Source organism: Heteronotia binoei, chromosome 3 (genome assembly GCF_032191835.1).
Source record: "Heteronotia binoei isolate CCM8104 ecotype False Entrance Well chromosome 3, APGP_CSIRO_Hbin_v1, whole genome shotgun sequence".
NCBI lineage: Eukaryota > Metazoa > Chordata > Lepidosauria > Squamata > Gekkonidae > Heteronotia > Heteronotia binoei.
The window spans coordinates 162,183,414-162,199,013 of NC_083225.1; the positions used below are offsets into that span (position 1 = coordinate 162,183,414).

Here is a 15,600-nt window from a genome sequence, read left to right on the forward strand (position 1 = left end):
ATTTTCTTTTGGCATTAAGCAGTGGAATAAATTCAGGACTGCAGGTTACACACTGTATGTCAAAGAGAGAACAATAGTTGTGTAGTGGAGCTGAAGCGATAAGGCAGGCCTCTTTGTTGCTATAGAATCTGGTGGGTGGAATCTATTGTGTGCTGGGAAAATGGAAGGACAAAAGCAGACTGAATAATTGATTTCATACAGGGAGATTATGGGGTGCCCCCTCTAACGTTCCAATGTGAAACAAAGCTAGATTGTTCTCTGCTGGCTGATGAAACTTGAGATGAGGGTGTGTAGTTGGACAGATGATGACAGCTGTCATACAGACAATAAGAGCCCACAGTGATTGGCCAAGAACTGAGATTGGTCTGATCCACTGAGGCTTTACTTTCAGTCTTGGAGGTAGTAAGTCTGTTTATTTTAGTTCTTGTGTTTGCCAGCCCATATGCATGAAGAGGACCGAGTACACTGGAGCTGGTAGCTTCATCCCGAACCCTGAGATCCACAATGAATTTAGGGAATGACATGCAGTCAGTTTAGGAGGAAGTGATTTGCTTATAATCATGCTGGGAGCCCTTTGTTGGTTTATTCTTTAAGAGATGTTGCAGAGTATAAGGCAGGGAGAAGTGGTTTTAAAACAGTGTTGGGAAATCTAAGGTGTGGGGAAGGTAGCAATTAATCAGTACTTAAATACTAAAACGCGAGGTTCCGGAATGACACCTGCCTGCAGATTCCTTCCTCCATCCTAGAAATTAACTTGTAATGCCAGACAGGTAGATCTGTGTGGTTATTGTGTAGTGAGGAAAAAGTATCCTGTACATGTGCAGAGAGTTTGCAGTCGCTCCATTCATAGAACATATGAATGTAACTCAGATTCACTAAGATTCTCCCATACTACTCTATACTGTACTTGAGAATTATGCCTCCTCAGTCCTTTTACCGTAATCCCAGATTTGAGGAAGGTGAAGACAGGGAGTTTGACACTGTTTGTTGTGAGTTCAGCACATGTTCAGAGATGTACATTCTTTTACACAAGCAAGGTACAGCAAGGTGACTTGCAATGAATGATTCTAAACAGAATCTTTTTTTTTTTTTTTTGGCTTCTGTCTTGGTGTTCCACCTACTCCTGTGAGCCAAGTTGATGTAACAGAGTATTGAACTGAGGATTTTGGGAGACCCAGGCTCGAATCTCTACTCTAAAGACCTCTACAAGACATAAACAGATTGACCAGATTGCATAAATCTAATGTGTATGTATAATTTTTATATGAAAAACACAGAAATTCAAGGAAGCAAAACCATATGTAATATGTGACAATATCCAGAGCTTACTTAAATACACATAAGGCATATATGAACGTGGCGATTTTGTAAGTTGCATAAGAGAAGCTCCCAGCATTTCAAAAATGATCTTTTTCTGTTAGTTCTAAACCTTCCCATTAATTGGTTCTGTTTTGCCACATAAATCTTGAACAAGTATTAATCAAAAACATTTGCAGTTGTAGTAATGAGCAGGGAGTTTAACCATGACTCTTCTCAGCAGATAACCTTTTCTCAGAACTGTAGCCTTCAATCCATTAGAACTAACTGAAGACGATTATTTTTCAAAATGAGTAATATATGGAAGCTCCTGTTATGTGACTTACATAATCTTCATGTTTGCATGCCTCCTATGTGTATTTAAAATGAGCTTTGGATATTGTCACATATTAAACATGGCATTGTCACTTTGGATTTTTGTGTTTTTCATGTAAAACTTATATATACACATTATATTTAGGCATGGTTATCAATTTGTTTACACTTTGTAGAGGTCCTTATTGTGTAGTTTATTTCTTGTTTGCCTTTGTATTGGGACCTCTCTCTCTTTTTTTTTGTATTCCCCCCATGAATCTCCACTCTGCCATGGGCATTTGCTGGGTAATCTTGAGCCACGCACAGGCTCTGAGCCTAACATTCCTCACAGGGTTGTTGTGAGGATAAAGCAGAATGATGTGAGCCACTTCGGGTCCCCACAGGAGAGAAAAGTAGGACATAAATGAAGCCAATAAAATGGATTCTTTGTTGTAAGCAGAGGAGGTTGTCCTAAATAATATAAACATTACTCAAGCTTTCAGCTCAGTGTTCTATGCCCTTGTCACCCTTGACATAAAAGAGAAAACAAACAAGAAAGAGGCAAAATGGGCCGGGGGAGAAAAAGGGATGGGGCCAAGCAGGGAAGAATGAATTTCATAAGCAATTAACTGACACAGTTCAAGCCTTCTTTCAGCCCCCTCTCCCTAAACAATCTGGACAAAAACTGCTTGTATGTTTGCCCTTATAGTTTTACAATGAAAAAGGCGGGAGACTTAATTTTTCTTTCAAAGAAAGTGGGAATTCAGAAAGAGGGGCTTCTGTCTAGCCAAGGGCCTGTGTTTTTGACATGTACTTAGAAAATGACTACATAGCAGTTAAGAAGAATACCAGTAGCCATCATTTGCTTGCTCCTCATAGCAATCAGGGGTTTAGAAGCTCCCTGTGGCATGACTCATTGGATTTAATTGGGTCTCGTCTTGTAGCCCACAGCTGTTCACATCCGGGAATTCCTCAGGCTCTTGGCTGTGTGTCACACCGTTGTTCCTGAAAGAGATGGAAACAAGATAATCTACCAGGCTTCCTCTCCAGGTTGGTCCCTGACTCCCTTTGTGGGAATAGAGAGCCCTTACAAAGAAACAAGTTAACAAGTGTGCTGATCCCAACCACTTAAGAAAATGGCTTTTGAGAGAGCCCAGAGGGCAGTTCACCACAAAAAGGGGCATGTTCTTTCCTTCAAAAATGCTGTTCTTGTGTGTTGTCTATTTTGGCTAGTTTGCACAGAGCAGAGATCTGCCTTGGTCATGATATAAGATTCAGCCCCATCTTCTTGATATGATGAAGGTGGTAGAAAGGGCCATCTAGTTGCAGCCATCCTATGGCACCATCTTCTGGCTGAGTAGCAAAGTGCTCACCCTGGGTTGGCACATCACAAGCATTTGCTTTTAAGGATAAACTTCTAAGGCATTCCCAAATTCTGTGCAACACATGTTGAAAACCACTAGTGCTGTGGGGCAAATGCTGCAATCTTAGAAGCATCTGCTTGGCATGCAGAAAGTCTCTGGTTCAATCCCCAGCATCACCAGTTAAAGAATCAGGTAGAAGGTGAGGTGAAAGATCCCTACCTGAGACCTGAGGGAACACTGCCAGTCAAAGTAGACAATACTGACCTTGGTAGATCAGTGGTCAGCTTCACAAGTTAGTGCTAGCCTGGACGTAAAGCTCTCAGACCCAAGAAGTGCAAGTTAACTACAGTTTGGAGTTGTATTTAACAAATGCATACACAACTTAAAGGGACAGAACAATAAAGAAAGTCTTCTGCCTCCTAACCAGACTTCCAGTGATATATGTGCTTATGAATACTGAATATTGTATGACCACACAGTGAATAATCTTTTAAAAAATATTTTTAAAATATTTTATGTAAAGGCAGTCTCTTTTTTATTGACAGATGAAGGAGCCTTAGTGAAAGGAGCAAAGAAGCTTGGCTATGCCTTCACTGGAAGGACCCCAGATTCTGTTATCATTGATGCGGTAAGAACACACCCAAAACGTTAGGACAAAGTGGTGCATTCTGGGAAGACAGCACACAAAGGGACAGAGAGGCAGATGGAGCGAGGAATGTGATTGGCGTGAGGTGTGGCTGGGATGGAGAAATGTCCTATAGACAGGAAATCAAGCACAAAGCCAGGAAGAAGAAAAACATGGTGCTATGGTGACCCCACCTAGGCAAGATATAAGCACAGGTGGTTTGCCATTGCCCTAGTCTTCCTTGGTGGTATCAATTTACCCTGCTGAGCATCCAAGCCCTGATAGAAAAGGAAAGATCCCCTGTGCAAGCACCAGTCGTTTCCGACTCTGGGGTGATGTCGCTTTCACAACGTTTTCACGGCAGACTTTTTACAGGGTGGTTTGCCATTGCCTTCCCCAGTCCTCTACACTCCCCCCCCCCCGCAAGCTGGGTACTCATTTTACCGACCTCGGAAGGATGGAAGGCTGAGTCAACCTTGGGCTGGCTACCTGAATCCAGCTTCTGCTGGAATCGAACTCAGGTCATGAGCAGAGAGTTCAGACCTCAGTACTGCTGCTTTACCACTCTGCACCACAGGGCCGCTAAGCCCTGATAAGCTCAGGCTAAAATGGGCTACTTGGGCAACTCACATAAAGAAAATGTTCTGGAAATCTACTGTGAGCTTGAAGACAAAATATGATTTGCATAATTACATGTAATTAACATAAATTACATATCAGCTTAATTAAGGCAGCAGTTAAGAGGTTTGGTACTGTAATCCTGAGCAGAGTTACACACTTCTGTGTCTGTTGAAGACAGTGGCTTTAAGAAAGGTGTAACTCTGTTTGGGATCACACTGCAAATTGTGGAACTGAAATGAACGTCTTTTAAACAGAACAGCCACCCCCCCTTCTCCCACATCACTTTGAATGGGAGCTCAGTGGAAGATTCCTAATGAAGTCCCAGAGATTATGCTCCCGGAGACTGTGCTCCAGCAGTGGGCAGCGCTTGAAGAATTACCATGAAATATATGGATAAACAGGAGTAATTAAAGGATTGAGAAGTACACTATTTTCAGCAGCAGAGGGAGTAGTCTGCACATATTTCAGTGCATGTGCTTGCAAACAAAATGGTTCCTCCTATATTTTTGCCATTGCTCATTGTAGTTTTTCCATATTAAAGTTCTATTTTCCATCTCTTTGCAGCTAGGTGAAGAGGAGACATATGAGATCCTTAATGTGCTGGAATTTTCAAGGTAATTTCCTTTTGAAGCTATTTCAATACTGAAGAGAAGATAAATATGAGGGAAAACTCCCAACTATTTTCTGAAAGTACTCTAGGTTCAAAGGCTTCCTATTATAGCCGTAGTTTAATTTCATTAGGTTTGAGCCTCTTCAGAATTATTATTATTTATTAAACTTGATGAATTGTCCGAAGCTCCGCACCAGCTGCACAAGGGGGCACATATAGACATTGGTGCTACGGTTGAGTTCTCTATTAATGATCTAGAACATGTTCCAAAAGGCCTCTCTTTTCAAGTGATAATGCCTTCTACTAGGAAGCATTTCACCCATTTACCATTTTCTGCTTTAGTTTGACAGCATCAGGGCTATCACAGGTATTCCCTTTGCTAATTTTTTTTTTTTTAAGTTCCATTTTCTCAGAGAAGTTTACAGTAGAAACAAACATCATTAATTTAGCCTTAGCCTTTCCTGGCTGCTTTCTCCCTAATAAATCTGATCATTTTCTAATTTTTGAGATAGCCACCAAGACAAAAGCTTCCTCCATCCTTTTTCCTCCATCCTTTTTATCTGTGTGGGTGGAACTAAATAAGAGCTAAGAAAGCACAGAGGAAATAAAAAAGAGCCATTTGTTGTGTTAGATATGCACTTGTTTTAAGTGTACAGCTAAATCTGTAAAATAACTGTGTAAACACATGACATTGTCTTTTAGTGAATTAGACTGTTAGTCTGTTGAGGTCAGCGTTGTCTACTCAAAAGTGGAAGGTTGTATAAAGTCTTAACGTTTGTTTTCTGCGTGTTTCCTTGCAGTATAAATATGTTTAAAATAAGTGCACTTATTCATAATAATTTTTTTTGTTCTGTATTATTTAATGTCTCTGTCCCTCTTGCTCAGTGTAATTGAATAATTATCTGGGTTTTGTGACATTAATTTAATCTCTAATGAGGCACGCATATATGTTTGTAACTGAAGTGGATTTTAAAAATATTTTTTTAAAAAAAAGCAAACTGCTGATTTTTTTTTTTTTCTAATTCACCAATAGAATTTGATGGGTGCTCAAATCACCGTTTTCCTTCACTGACTAAAAGCGCTATGTAGGAATGAAGACTCTCGACACGTGTATTGAGGAAGTGAGGAAAGCTTGCTCTCTGCAAGTCCTCGTTTTATTTATACATCTAGCTGATGCTACTCAGGCAGTTAATGAAACAGGAAGCATTTGTTCACTAGCATGAGGTTATGTCTTCATAGCCTCCAAGATTCGATACAGCCAGCAATTTATCAAGAATACATATGTCAGCAAAAGGAAGCAAGAATATGAGTGTAAGATCGGCGCCTTTTTAGCCTTTCAGACACAACATGGGCGGCTCAGGCTGATATACCAAATGCGTGATTCACCCACATTTCTGTCTTCAGGCTTTGTGTGGTCTGGGGGCTCAAGCGCGTGAGCCCCACATTCCACTCTTTTTTCTTTTTATATGGCTGCTTACATGGGGCAGCAAAACATCAATTTGATTTTGACATTCCCAGGATGGAGTGAAATAACATTACAATGGGATTACGAAGGAGTGGACAAATACAGATGGGGCAAAGATAAGCCACAGGTGGGAAACAAACGATGGATTTATGCATTCACACTGGCACATCTTAGTATTTAATTTTTGTCCATCCAGAAAAGATGCATGTATAGGGGAAGAAGGGTTATTCAGAGGCAGACTTTTGGCTAGGCAGGCCAGCCTTCCACTACAGAGCTGTTTAAGTCTCCATCATGGGACTGGGTATGCAGGCTAGCGTGAGAGGGCCCACCATGTCTCTTGAGGCTAGGCTACCCCCTCTAGCATGAGAGGGCCCACCAGGTTTCTTTTGAAACTAGGCTACCCTCTTTATACAATAGCACTCTGGTATCAGTTCTCCCCCCTCCTGCACTGTACAATTCTTGGAGAGTGTATTCCAAATTGCATGATGTGCTCTCATTTAAGTTTCAAACAACCAAGGTTGAAACACAGTTGAGACAAGAGGGGGATGGGAATGTCAGTTACCAAAAAGTTGGCTCTTCCTGAATGAGGGAAAGCTATGTGTCTTGGTATTGACTATTCTTTATCAATAAACATTACTAGTTATGTTGCAAAAATATAAGATGAATATCTTAACTTCTAGGCACATAAGCAATACTGAGGGACATATGCAAGTAACATGCTATACACTGAATCAATTCATGTGCCTTTATGGCAAACAACATATTGTAGCCTAGGTGATCAAGATACACACATTCAGACATAGGTGAGAGCATGGCCAGAAATGGGCAGTCCATACTGGCCATATTAACATAGGTGAAAGCATTGCCAGAAATGGGCAGTCCATACTGGCACATTATTACAATATAACAACCATTTCAGTGTTCGTTTTTTGTTCCCGTCTTCTTTTAGTCTAACAAAAGGTCTTTTCTCTTGAGTTTATGGAGAGTTTGCGTGCTTTATGCATGACAATCTTTTCACAGGGAAATGTGTTTCTATTGCAGCCAAAAGGAATTCTTTTTATTTGGAAGTACAACTTGGAAGTGGCAGTGGGACTGCTTTTGTGATCTCGCTGGGGCCTCTAGCCTTTTGCTAGGCAGAGGAATTTTCCTGGAAATAAGTTTTTTCCATAACTTAGTTTGGATGGGGTTTTGGGGGAAGCCTTCTTTCCAACATCAATGAGGCATGGCCATGCAAATTTCAGGACCTCTGGATAGATATGGAAGAGCCTGGAAAACATACTTGGAGAAACAAACAAACAAACCAAGCAACAATAATAGATACTTTTTTCCTTTTAAAGCTTTTCTTGGCTGTCCACAAATTGCCATAACTTGAGCTCAACCCTGTTGAAATAGGGTTGCACACATTAGATAAATTACCACACTTGTTTTGGACTGGAGACTTTCTTCTCCTCACATGGAGTCTTAGTTTGACAAGGTCTCTACCCTTCCAATGTTAAAGGGCAAATTTTATACACCATACATTATGCAAAATACAAATTCACAATATAAACCTATGCATCACTTCTCATGATTCAGGCTAGTGTACACCCATATAGAAAGCATGTACCTAGAGATTCATGAGAGGCTTTTTACTTTGTTGCAACAGCTATGAATTTTAAAAAAGAAAACATGAAATTGTGCACAAGATTGGCGCTCCAAAAAGAGATTACCAGAGTTGGAATTACCCCTGGATTCTGAAAATGGTCACAAAAAAGGAAGAAATTTTTTTGCTATAGCTTTGGAACATATGAAATTGTCAAAAATAAAAACTTCAAAAACAAACAAAACAAAACTGAGGCTTCAATAGAACAATGCTAGCTTTAACATACATGTATATGAGGGATCAGACTCAAAATGATTAGAGAACTGGATCAGAGAATTGAAATCAGTGGGGTATCGAATCCCACTGAACCCCATTTTTCTCTGTGCCAGCTCATCCAAAATTTGTTCTGTGGGTCTCACATAGGTGTGAGAGAGGGTTTCAACAAACTTTAACAACAAAGTCCTAAAAGCAAATAATAATTAATTCTTAAACAAACAATTTTTAACAGACATACCTGCAATTCTTAAAACCATCATGATGAACATGCATTTAAACTTGACTTGCAGGTCCAGATTTCCTGCACAGGATATTGAAAAAAAAGATGGGCAAACTTAATAAAACAATGAAAAAATCCTAGAAATCAAATTGTTAATACCTGGTCAAAAACACAAAACAATTCTTAAATTTATTTATAATAAGCATGCAATATATATATAAACTTAGGAGAAAACCTAGTAAGGAGCTTGCACAACCAAGGAGATGTGTGGGGCAGTGCAAAGATAGAATTTAGAACTGATGCATAAAGCAGGGTGCTAAAACATGCACCTTGATGAAGAAGGTTGAAATAATGGAGAGGCTGAAACTTAAAACAAGCAAATGGAAATGTGTAATCCAGTAGCAAGCCTGGCCAGGACTGTAGACTGGATTGAAACACAAAATGAAGCAAAACTGAAGTCCTACCATGGTAAGAACATGAAATATAGAAAGGAATTTTTTAAACAAAACACTCAGAAAAGGTCAAACTCTAGCAAGATACTATAAAGGCATAAAATAAAATAAGCATGTAGATGCCTCTTTCCACAGGTAAGAGGTTCACCAAATAGCTAAATAGGAAGATTAATATACACAGTTCATAGATGAAACATAACTATAAATGACATTAAAAGAGCAAATGAAGATATATATTTGAGGAATGCAGAACATTATTAAAGTCTAGATTTCTAATGAAGACCAAGAGTTTTCAGGAATTCTGCCTAGTGAATTACCAACAGATCTAGAAAAGGTATTTCTATGAGAAACATGACACTGAGAATAATTGGGTCACTGATAAGACAAGGTGTTAGTTTTTCAAGACTTAAGAGAGAAGATGCACAGTGAGAGGGTAGTTTTATCCAAGGAAGGGTACACATGTTCTTCTATAACACATGCTATAACTTTAAATGAAAAGAGGTCTTGTAGGAACCAAAATTTGTGAGGTAGAATTTTAAAACACTGTTCTTTTCAGAAAATAAAAATTCAGTACCTACAACAAAAAGGAATTTTCAGATTTAAATGAATAAAAATTGTGACGCAATTCAAAGTAAGATGAAAACTGTGTTAAATGTAACACTAGTAGCCTTGACAGGAGACAAAATACTTAAATACAAACAACAAAGACTAGTCATGGATTTCATTGTGAGTTGCAAAAATAGCAGCCACCAAATTCTCTGGAGAAGGCTCTTGCCCAGCCTCTTCCAACGTTTGAGGCTGAGATTGAAATTGGGAATCAGATTTGGGAGACCCTGATGCCATGCCATCTTTAGCCAGGCGAATACAACGTGCCAGAACCCACAAAAGACCTGCAAGAGAAAACACATTAGCATACCTGCACCCCCAGGTAAGGGGGGAACTGGACCATGCCAAGTTAATAAGACCAAATTCAATTTGAACCTACATTTGGATAAGAACCTTCATTTTCACTCCTTTTAATTGTTTTTGAAGAGTGGAAGTACATGAAATGCCATGCTGGAATTAAATGTTCCATTGTGTACAAAAATCAACAAATTCAGAAAAATAGGTAAAATAAAATGGAATTCAGCAAAAGAAATACAAAAATATAGATAAAGGCCTTGTCTAGCATGTACAAAACTAACAGGCACATAGTAAAATCTGTTATCACCCCCCTTGTGTTCTTGCAGCAGGGAGGATGTATGTCCGGAACCATTGTTTGTTACTGCTTCTTTCCAGAGAGGACAGATTTTCAGATGCACACTTGTATGGGCAATTTGAAATCACCAGGGCCATTTTTACTGCTGGTGTGTGTACATGTGAGACCATATCTTAACTCTGGAAAATATTAGAACACACTTGAGATTAAATCAAGAAGAAACAAAATTAATTTAGCTCCATGCAAAGAAGCACTAAGCTATTTATTGCTCAGGTGAGACTCTGCTCATTTCCTGTTTTTTTCTAAAGGCAGAGGAAAAGAGGAAACTGGCTCTAAGCACATGTCTTTGTTTGTTTTAATTTAAAAAATTATTCTATGGGGGAAGGAGCAACTTTTGTAAAAAAAATCTGGCTGGGTTTTTTAAGTAATGCTATCTGTCTGTCTGCCGCTCCTCTATTGGCAGTAGGACTTTGTGGGCTGGTTTTTTTTTGTCTGCATTGCACAAGCCTGTTGTTTGTACTTGACCCGCCTTGCAGGGCTGGCGTGCAAGCTCAGAACAGAGTTGTTAGTGATGAGGAAAAAAAATGGGTAAGTGTGCCAATTGCTTTTGGTTCCTACTAAGCATTCAATGAAATTGCTGAGCAATCAGGCTAAAATAGATAAAAGGAAGTACTTTTTCACCCAAAGGGTGATTAACATGTGGAATTTACTGCTACAGGAGGTGGTGGCAGCTACAAGCATAGCCAGCCCCAAGAGGGGGCTAGATAAAAATATAGAGCAGAGATCCATCAGTTGCTATTAGCCACAGTATAGATACACATATATATGTGCATGTGTGTATGCATAGAAGAAGACATTGGATCTATATTGTGCCCTCCCTCACAACAGACACCCTGTGAGGTGGGTGGGGCTGAGAGAGCACTGACAGAAACTGCTCTTAACCAGAACAATCTCTGAGAGGGCTATGACCGCCCAAGGTCACTCCAGCAGTTGTAAGTGGAGGAGTGGGGAATCAAACCCAGCTCTTTCAGATAAGAGTCCACAAACTTAATCACTATACCAAACTGACACATATATTGGTTGCTGAATGACACAGAGTGCTGGACTGGATGGGCTGTTGGTCTGATCCAATACAGCCTCTTCTATGTTTTTATGTTAGTTTGCAAACCACACAGGTTAACAGCATAATCAGGGAGATTAAAATGACTTTAAATAGTGAGCAATGAGAAAAGTAACAACAAGAAATTAAAACCTGCAAGATTAAAAATATAGCCAATCAAATTAGGGTCAATTTGGAAAAATACATGCATCAGGAAGTTGGTGAATCAAATTAAGTGCATATAAGGTATCAACTTTTAAGTTGAAAGCCTGTGTGAATAGTAACAATTTCAACCTGCTGCACTGAGCATTGCCACAAAGCAAAGTGCGTCGTTTACACTTCCTCCCAGCAAATTGAGTACTCATTCGATCAACCTCAGAAAAATGGAAGGCTGAGTAACCTTGAGGCAGCTACCTGAATACAGCTTCCACCAGGATCAAACTCAGGCCGTAAGCAGAGCTCAAGACTGCAGTACAGCAGCTGTAGCACTCTGTACCACGGGGCTCTTTTTGAATCCAAATTAGCATTTTCCTTGGCCAATTTCATCATCAATTTTCCTGCTGCATCAGAATTATCAACCTGTCTTCTGGTTGCTGCCTGAAGACAATTGATAAAGTCTAAATAGGGCTCTTGTGGCTTTTGACAGACAGTTGCAAAACTATGGGCTGGTTTTCCTTCTGTAGGTACCTTGACAAAGGCCTGTAAAGCACATTTCACAGTGTATCTAAAAGATTTTGCACATTGGTTTCCCCTATGCCCATACCTCTGATAGCCTTTACTGATAGGTCAGGCAACTCTTCCCCTGTCAAATGTATAGGGCAAATAGACAACATTTCTGCCAATTCTGGGACATCTTCCAATTTAGCCTGATCAAGTTCCTTCTCCAAAACTTCACAGACCATGCGTCCTGGGGCGTTAGATGGTGGGCCCATGGGTGGATCTGCTGGTGGAGGAGGGGGAAAAGGAGGAGGAAGAAGAGGAGGGGCAGGGGGCACAAGTTGGACACCAGTGCCTTTTAGGAGGCAATCTTTGGAGAGCTGGCTTGGGTTAGAAACAGGCATAAATTTCTCTACTGCATATCTGCATTTATGCCAGACTTGCAGCAGTTCAATAGAAGCTCGGGGCTCTGTGTGAAAGGTTTTTCCTATCTTCTCCCAGTCCCGAAGTTTAAAGGAACCTCCCTTCGAATACCAGGGGCATTGCTTACTGATCTCTTGTAACAGAGTCTTAAGTTGGCCAGAAGTCATGGACCCGCCGGATTTTTGGATCAAAAACTTTAACTTACCTAAATGTTTCTGCTCAGCCTGAGAAAACTGTCCACCCATTACTTACCAAATGAAAGGGGTCGTTTGAAAATGATGGAGTGTGCACGTGGGGCCTCTGCCAGGCATTTGATAAGAAGAGCTGAGCTGCTGGGCTGTGCCAGGTGATACCTGAAAGCAGGAGCCCTCCCTTGTCCCGGGAGCTGAGCTGTCCTTGCTTCGGTGAGCTGTCCCTGTTCGGGCGCCACATGTAGGAATGAAGACTCTCGACACATGTATTGAGGAAGTGAGGAAAGCTTGCTCTCTGCAAGTCCTCGTTTTATTTATACATCTCAGGCAGTTAATGAAACAGAAAGCATGAGGTTATGTCTTCATAGCCCCCAAGATTCGATACAGCCAGCAATTTATCAAGAATATATGTGTCAGCAAAAGGAAGCAAGAATATGAGTGTAAGATGTCTGCGCCCTTTTAGCCTTTCAGACACAAAGTGGGCGGCTCAGGCTGATATGCCAAATGCGTGATCCACCCACATTTCTGTCTTCAGGCTTTGTGGGGTCTGGGGGCTCAAGTGCATGAGCCCCACAGCGCTATTGGTGGGATCTTCTGTTTAACCTAATAAAGAATGAGAAAAAGAATGCTTTCATTTGAAATCCAGTTAATTTGTATAGACAAGATTAGGAAGAGCGGTTCAGGTTTCCCGTGTTGTGGCTTTGCAGGTTTCAAAGGACTCAGAACACATCTGTGGCATAATTGCTTCCTCCCATAAGTTTTCCTTGTATGTAACTTTGGTGTTTTCATTGTGACCTTTACAGTGATATTTCTTTTAGTACTTTCAGCAGTGTTTGTTCCAACCATAAAATGATCTATACTTTCTTGCCTTAACACATAAAATTAGAAGGAATTGTAAAGCTGCAATCTGAAGGTACACTACCAGATGTAGTCAGTCCCATTATGCTTACTAGGACAGACTTCCATGTAGGCACAGTTAGTGTCACATTCTCAGGATGCAGGCAGGCAAGAGTCCAAAGCCAGTCCAAGGTCAAAGTCCAGGATGTCAAGCAGGAGCCAAGTCACCAATGCAGAATCACAAACCAGAATCAAAAGTCAATGCCCAAAAGCCAAAAGGTCAGGGTGCCAAGGAAATCAAGCAGGTCAGGATCAGGAAGGAGCGTGGATGCAAGCCAGAGAATAGACTTGTTGCTTCCACAAGGTTACCAGGTCCTGGGTGGGAGCTATATGGGATTCTCAATCAGCCTGCTCCCTGGGTGGCAGTGACTCTGCTAGAACTCAGGGCTGAGAGATCTGAGGCATCGGCATGCCTCATGTCTTCGCGCTGAAAGTTCTTTCTGGAGCCTGCTTCGAACTCTAGAGATGGGAGGAGGAGAGCATGGAGGGGAGAGTGCCTGGAGAGTGATTGATGGGCCAGCTGCTGTTTGTTCAGTTGAGGAACTGGCCGGCAACTCTTCCAGGTCTGTTAACCCTTCCAGCTCCTCCTTATCAGGGCTCATGTCAGTTAGGATAATTGTTAAGAACTTTGTGCTCCTGCCATTTTACAATTGTACATCCTAGTATATTGAAGTGTAATTTTATATTAATGTGGGTGATCACAAACTCCATTCTATGGGAAACTTCTTCCTGAATCTGATTAGGACACTCTTCCTGATTCTGCAATTTTGCCTATTGCTCATATTTATATGTCTTTAGAGAACTGTAAACTATTCATCCTTCCTCGTTGGGTCAAAGGCTCTATGCTGTAGGTATTTTTCCTTTCCATTGGGGTTTTACATTTACTGGTAGTCTCATAGTCAGCCCTCTGTTTTACTCCATGTGTTTCTCATTCTCCCCTCATGTGTTCTGCTAGCAAGATTTTTTTTTCTCATTTGTGAAATACAGAAGTGCTGGTGACATTGTTTTCCAACAGTCATGATGTGTTGAAGATTTCACACATTCTGTCATTTGTGCACTCGTGTTGTACACATACACATAATTCACAAGTCCCAGGTATAATTTTTTTGGGGCCTGATATAGTCTTGTGTAATGAGCCCCTCTCCCATCCCATATGTAGACTCTCAATCTCATGGTTTACATGACTCATACATAGAGTCATATGATTCATAAAGTCATACATGATTCATTTCAACCCAGGTTGGGTCCCCATGCTCAACTCATGGAAATTCTGGGGGTTCGCCTCTTGGTGGTAGAGAGTGCCAACGTCACACAGCTGACTTATGGCGACCCCATAAGGTTTTCAAGGCAAGAGACATTCAAAGGTGGTTTGCCATTGCTTGCCTCCGCATCAGGACCCTGGTATTCCTTGGAGGTCACCCTTTCAAATACTAGCCAGGTCTGATCCTGCTTAGCTTCTGTGATCTGATGGGATCAGGCCAGCCTGGGCTATCCAGATCTGGGTATTTGCCTCTTAAGGCAGAGCAAACAACAGCAATAAAAACAGCCTTCTCCTTTGCTCTGACTTAAAAGGAGAATGGTGGTTCTGCTGCAGGCACAGATTCTGAATAAAAGCTCTGATTGCAGCTATGCTTCTAATAGCTTCATTTATTTAATCTATAATTCATTAATCTGTAATGTTGCCTTTTACAAATATCATGTGCTGCTTTGTGGACTCTGCCCAAAAAGTAATCAGTCACACAACTGGTTTGTACTCTCAGATCTTTGCATGCCTCACTCCCAACACATCTCACACAGTCATGAAAAAAAAGAGTTTGGAAGGATATGAGCAACAAGCAGCATGGATACTCTGTTAATGTTCCCACCCACTGATGGGCATTTTGCTTATTATTCATAATAATTAAAAATGTTACAGTGAGGACATTTTTTTCTTCTTCTTCCCAGTAATAGAAAGAGAATGTCTGTCATTGTTCGGACTCCAACGGGGCAGCTACGTCTCTACTGCAAAGGAGCTGTAAGTGTCCTGTTTCTGTTAAAGAGACGTTTGTCACCCTGATATCTGTTACAATCTTGACATTTTGTGTTTCGTAAATTAGTGTTCTGTGTAGTAGGGCTCCCATCAGGGTGTAGAAATTTTGGGGTTTCAGCTGAACAGCATTATCACTAAAGCACAGTCCTAAGCATGGATGGCACCTGCTCTCTGGCAAGTATGTTGAGGAGTGCAGGCATACTGTCCTGATTGCTGGCACACACCAAGCACATGGAGGTAGTTTCTAGACATCAGGGCTGGTCTGATAATGGTTCCAAGG

The 15,600-nt window shown here is 40.9% G+C and overlaps 1 protein-coding gene across 3 annotated transcripts in view; it reads left to right on the forward strand.

Moving 5' to 3' along the window:
* Window positions 1–15,600, forward strand: part of ATP8A2 (ATPase phospholipid transporting 8A2) — a 499,041-nt gene that overhangs the window by 127,573 nt on the left and 355,868 nt on the right. For all 3 annotated transcript variants that reach the window (XM_060234774.1, XM_060234775.1, XM_060234776.1), the window contains 4 exons: window positions 2,556–2,661; window positions 3,521–3,603; window positions 4,786–4,835; window positions 15,236–15,305. In XM_060234774.1, the coding sequence (XP_060090757.1) occupies window positions 2,556–2,661; window positions 3,521–3,603; window positions 4,786–4,835; window positions 15,236–15,305 (309 nt within the window). The remainder of the gene's footprint in view (window positions 1–2,555; window positions 2,662–3,520; window positions 3,604–4,785; window positions 4,836–15,235; window positions 15,306–15,600) is intronic.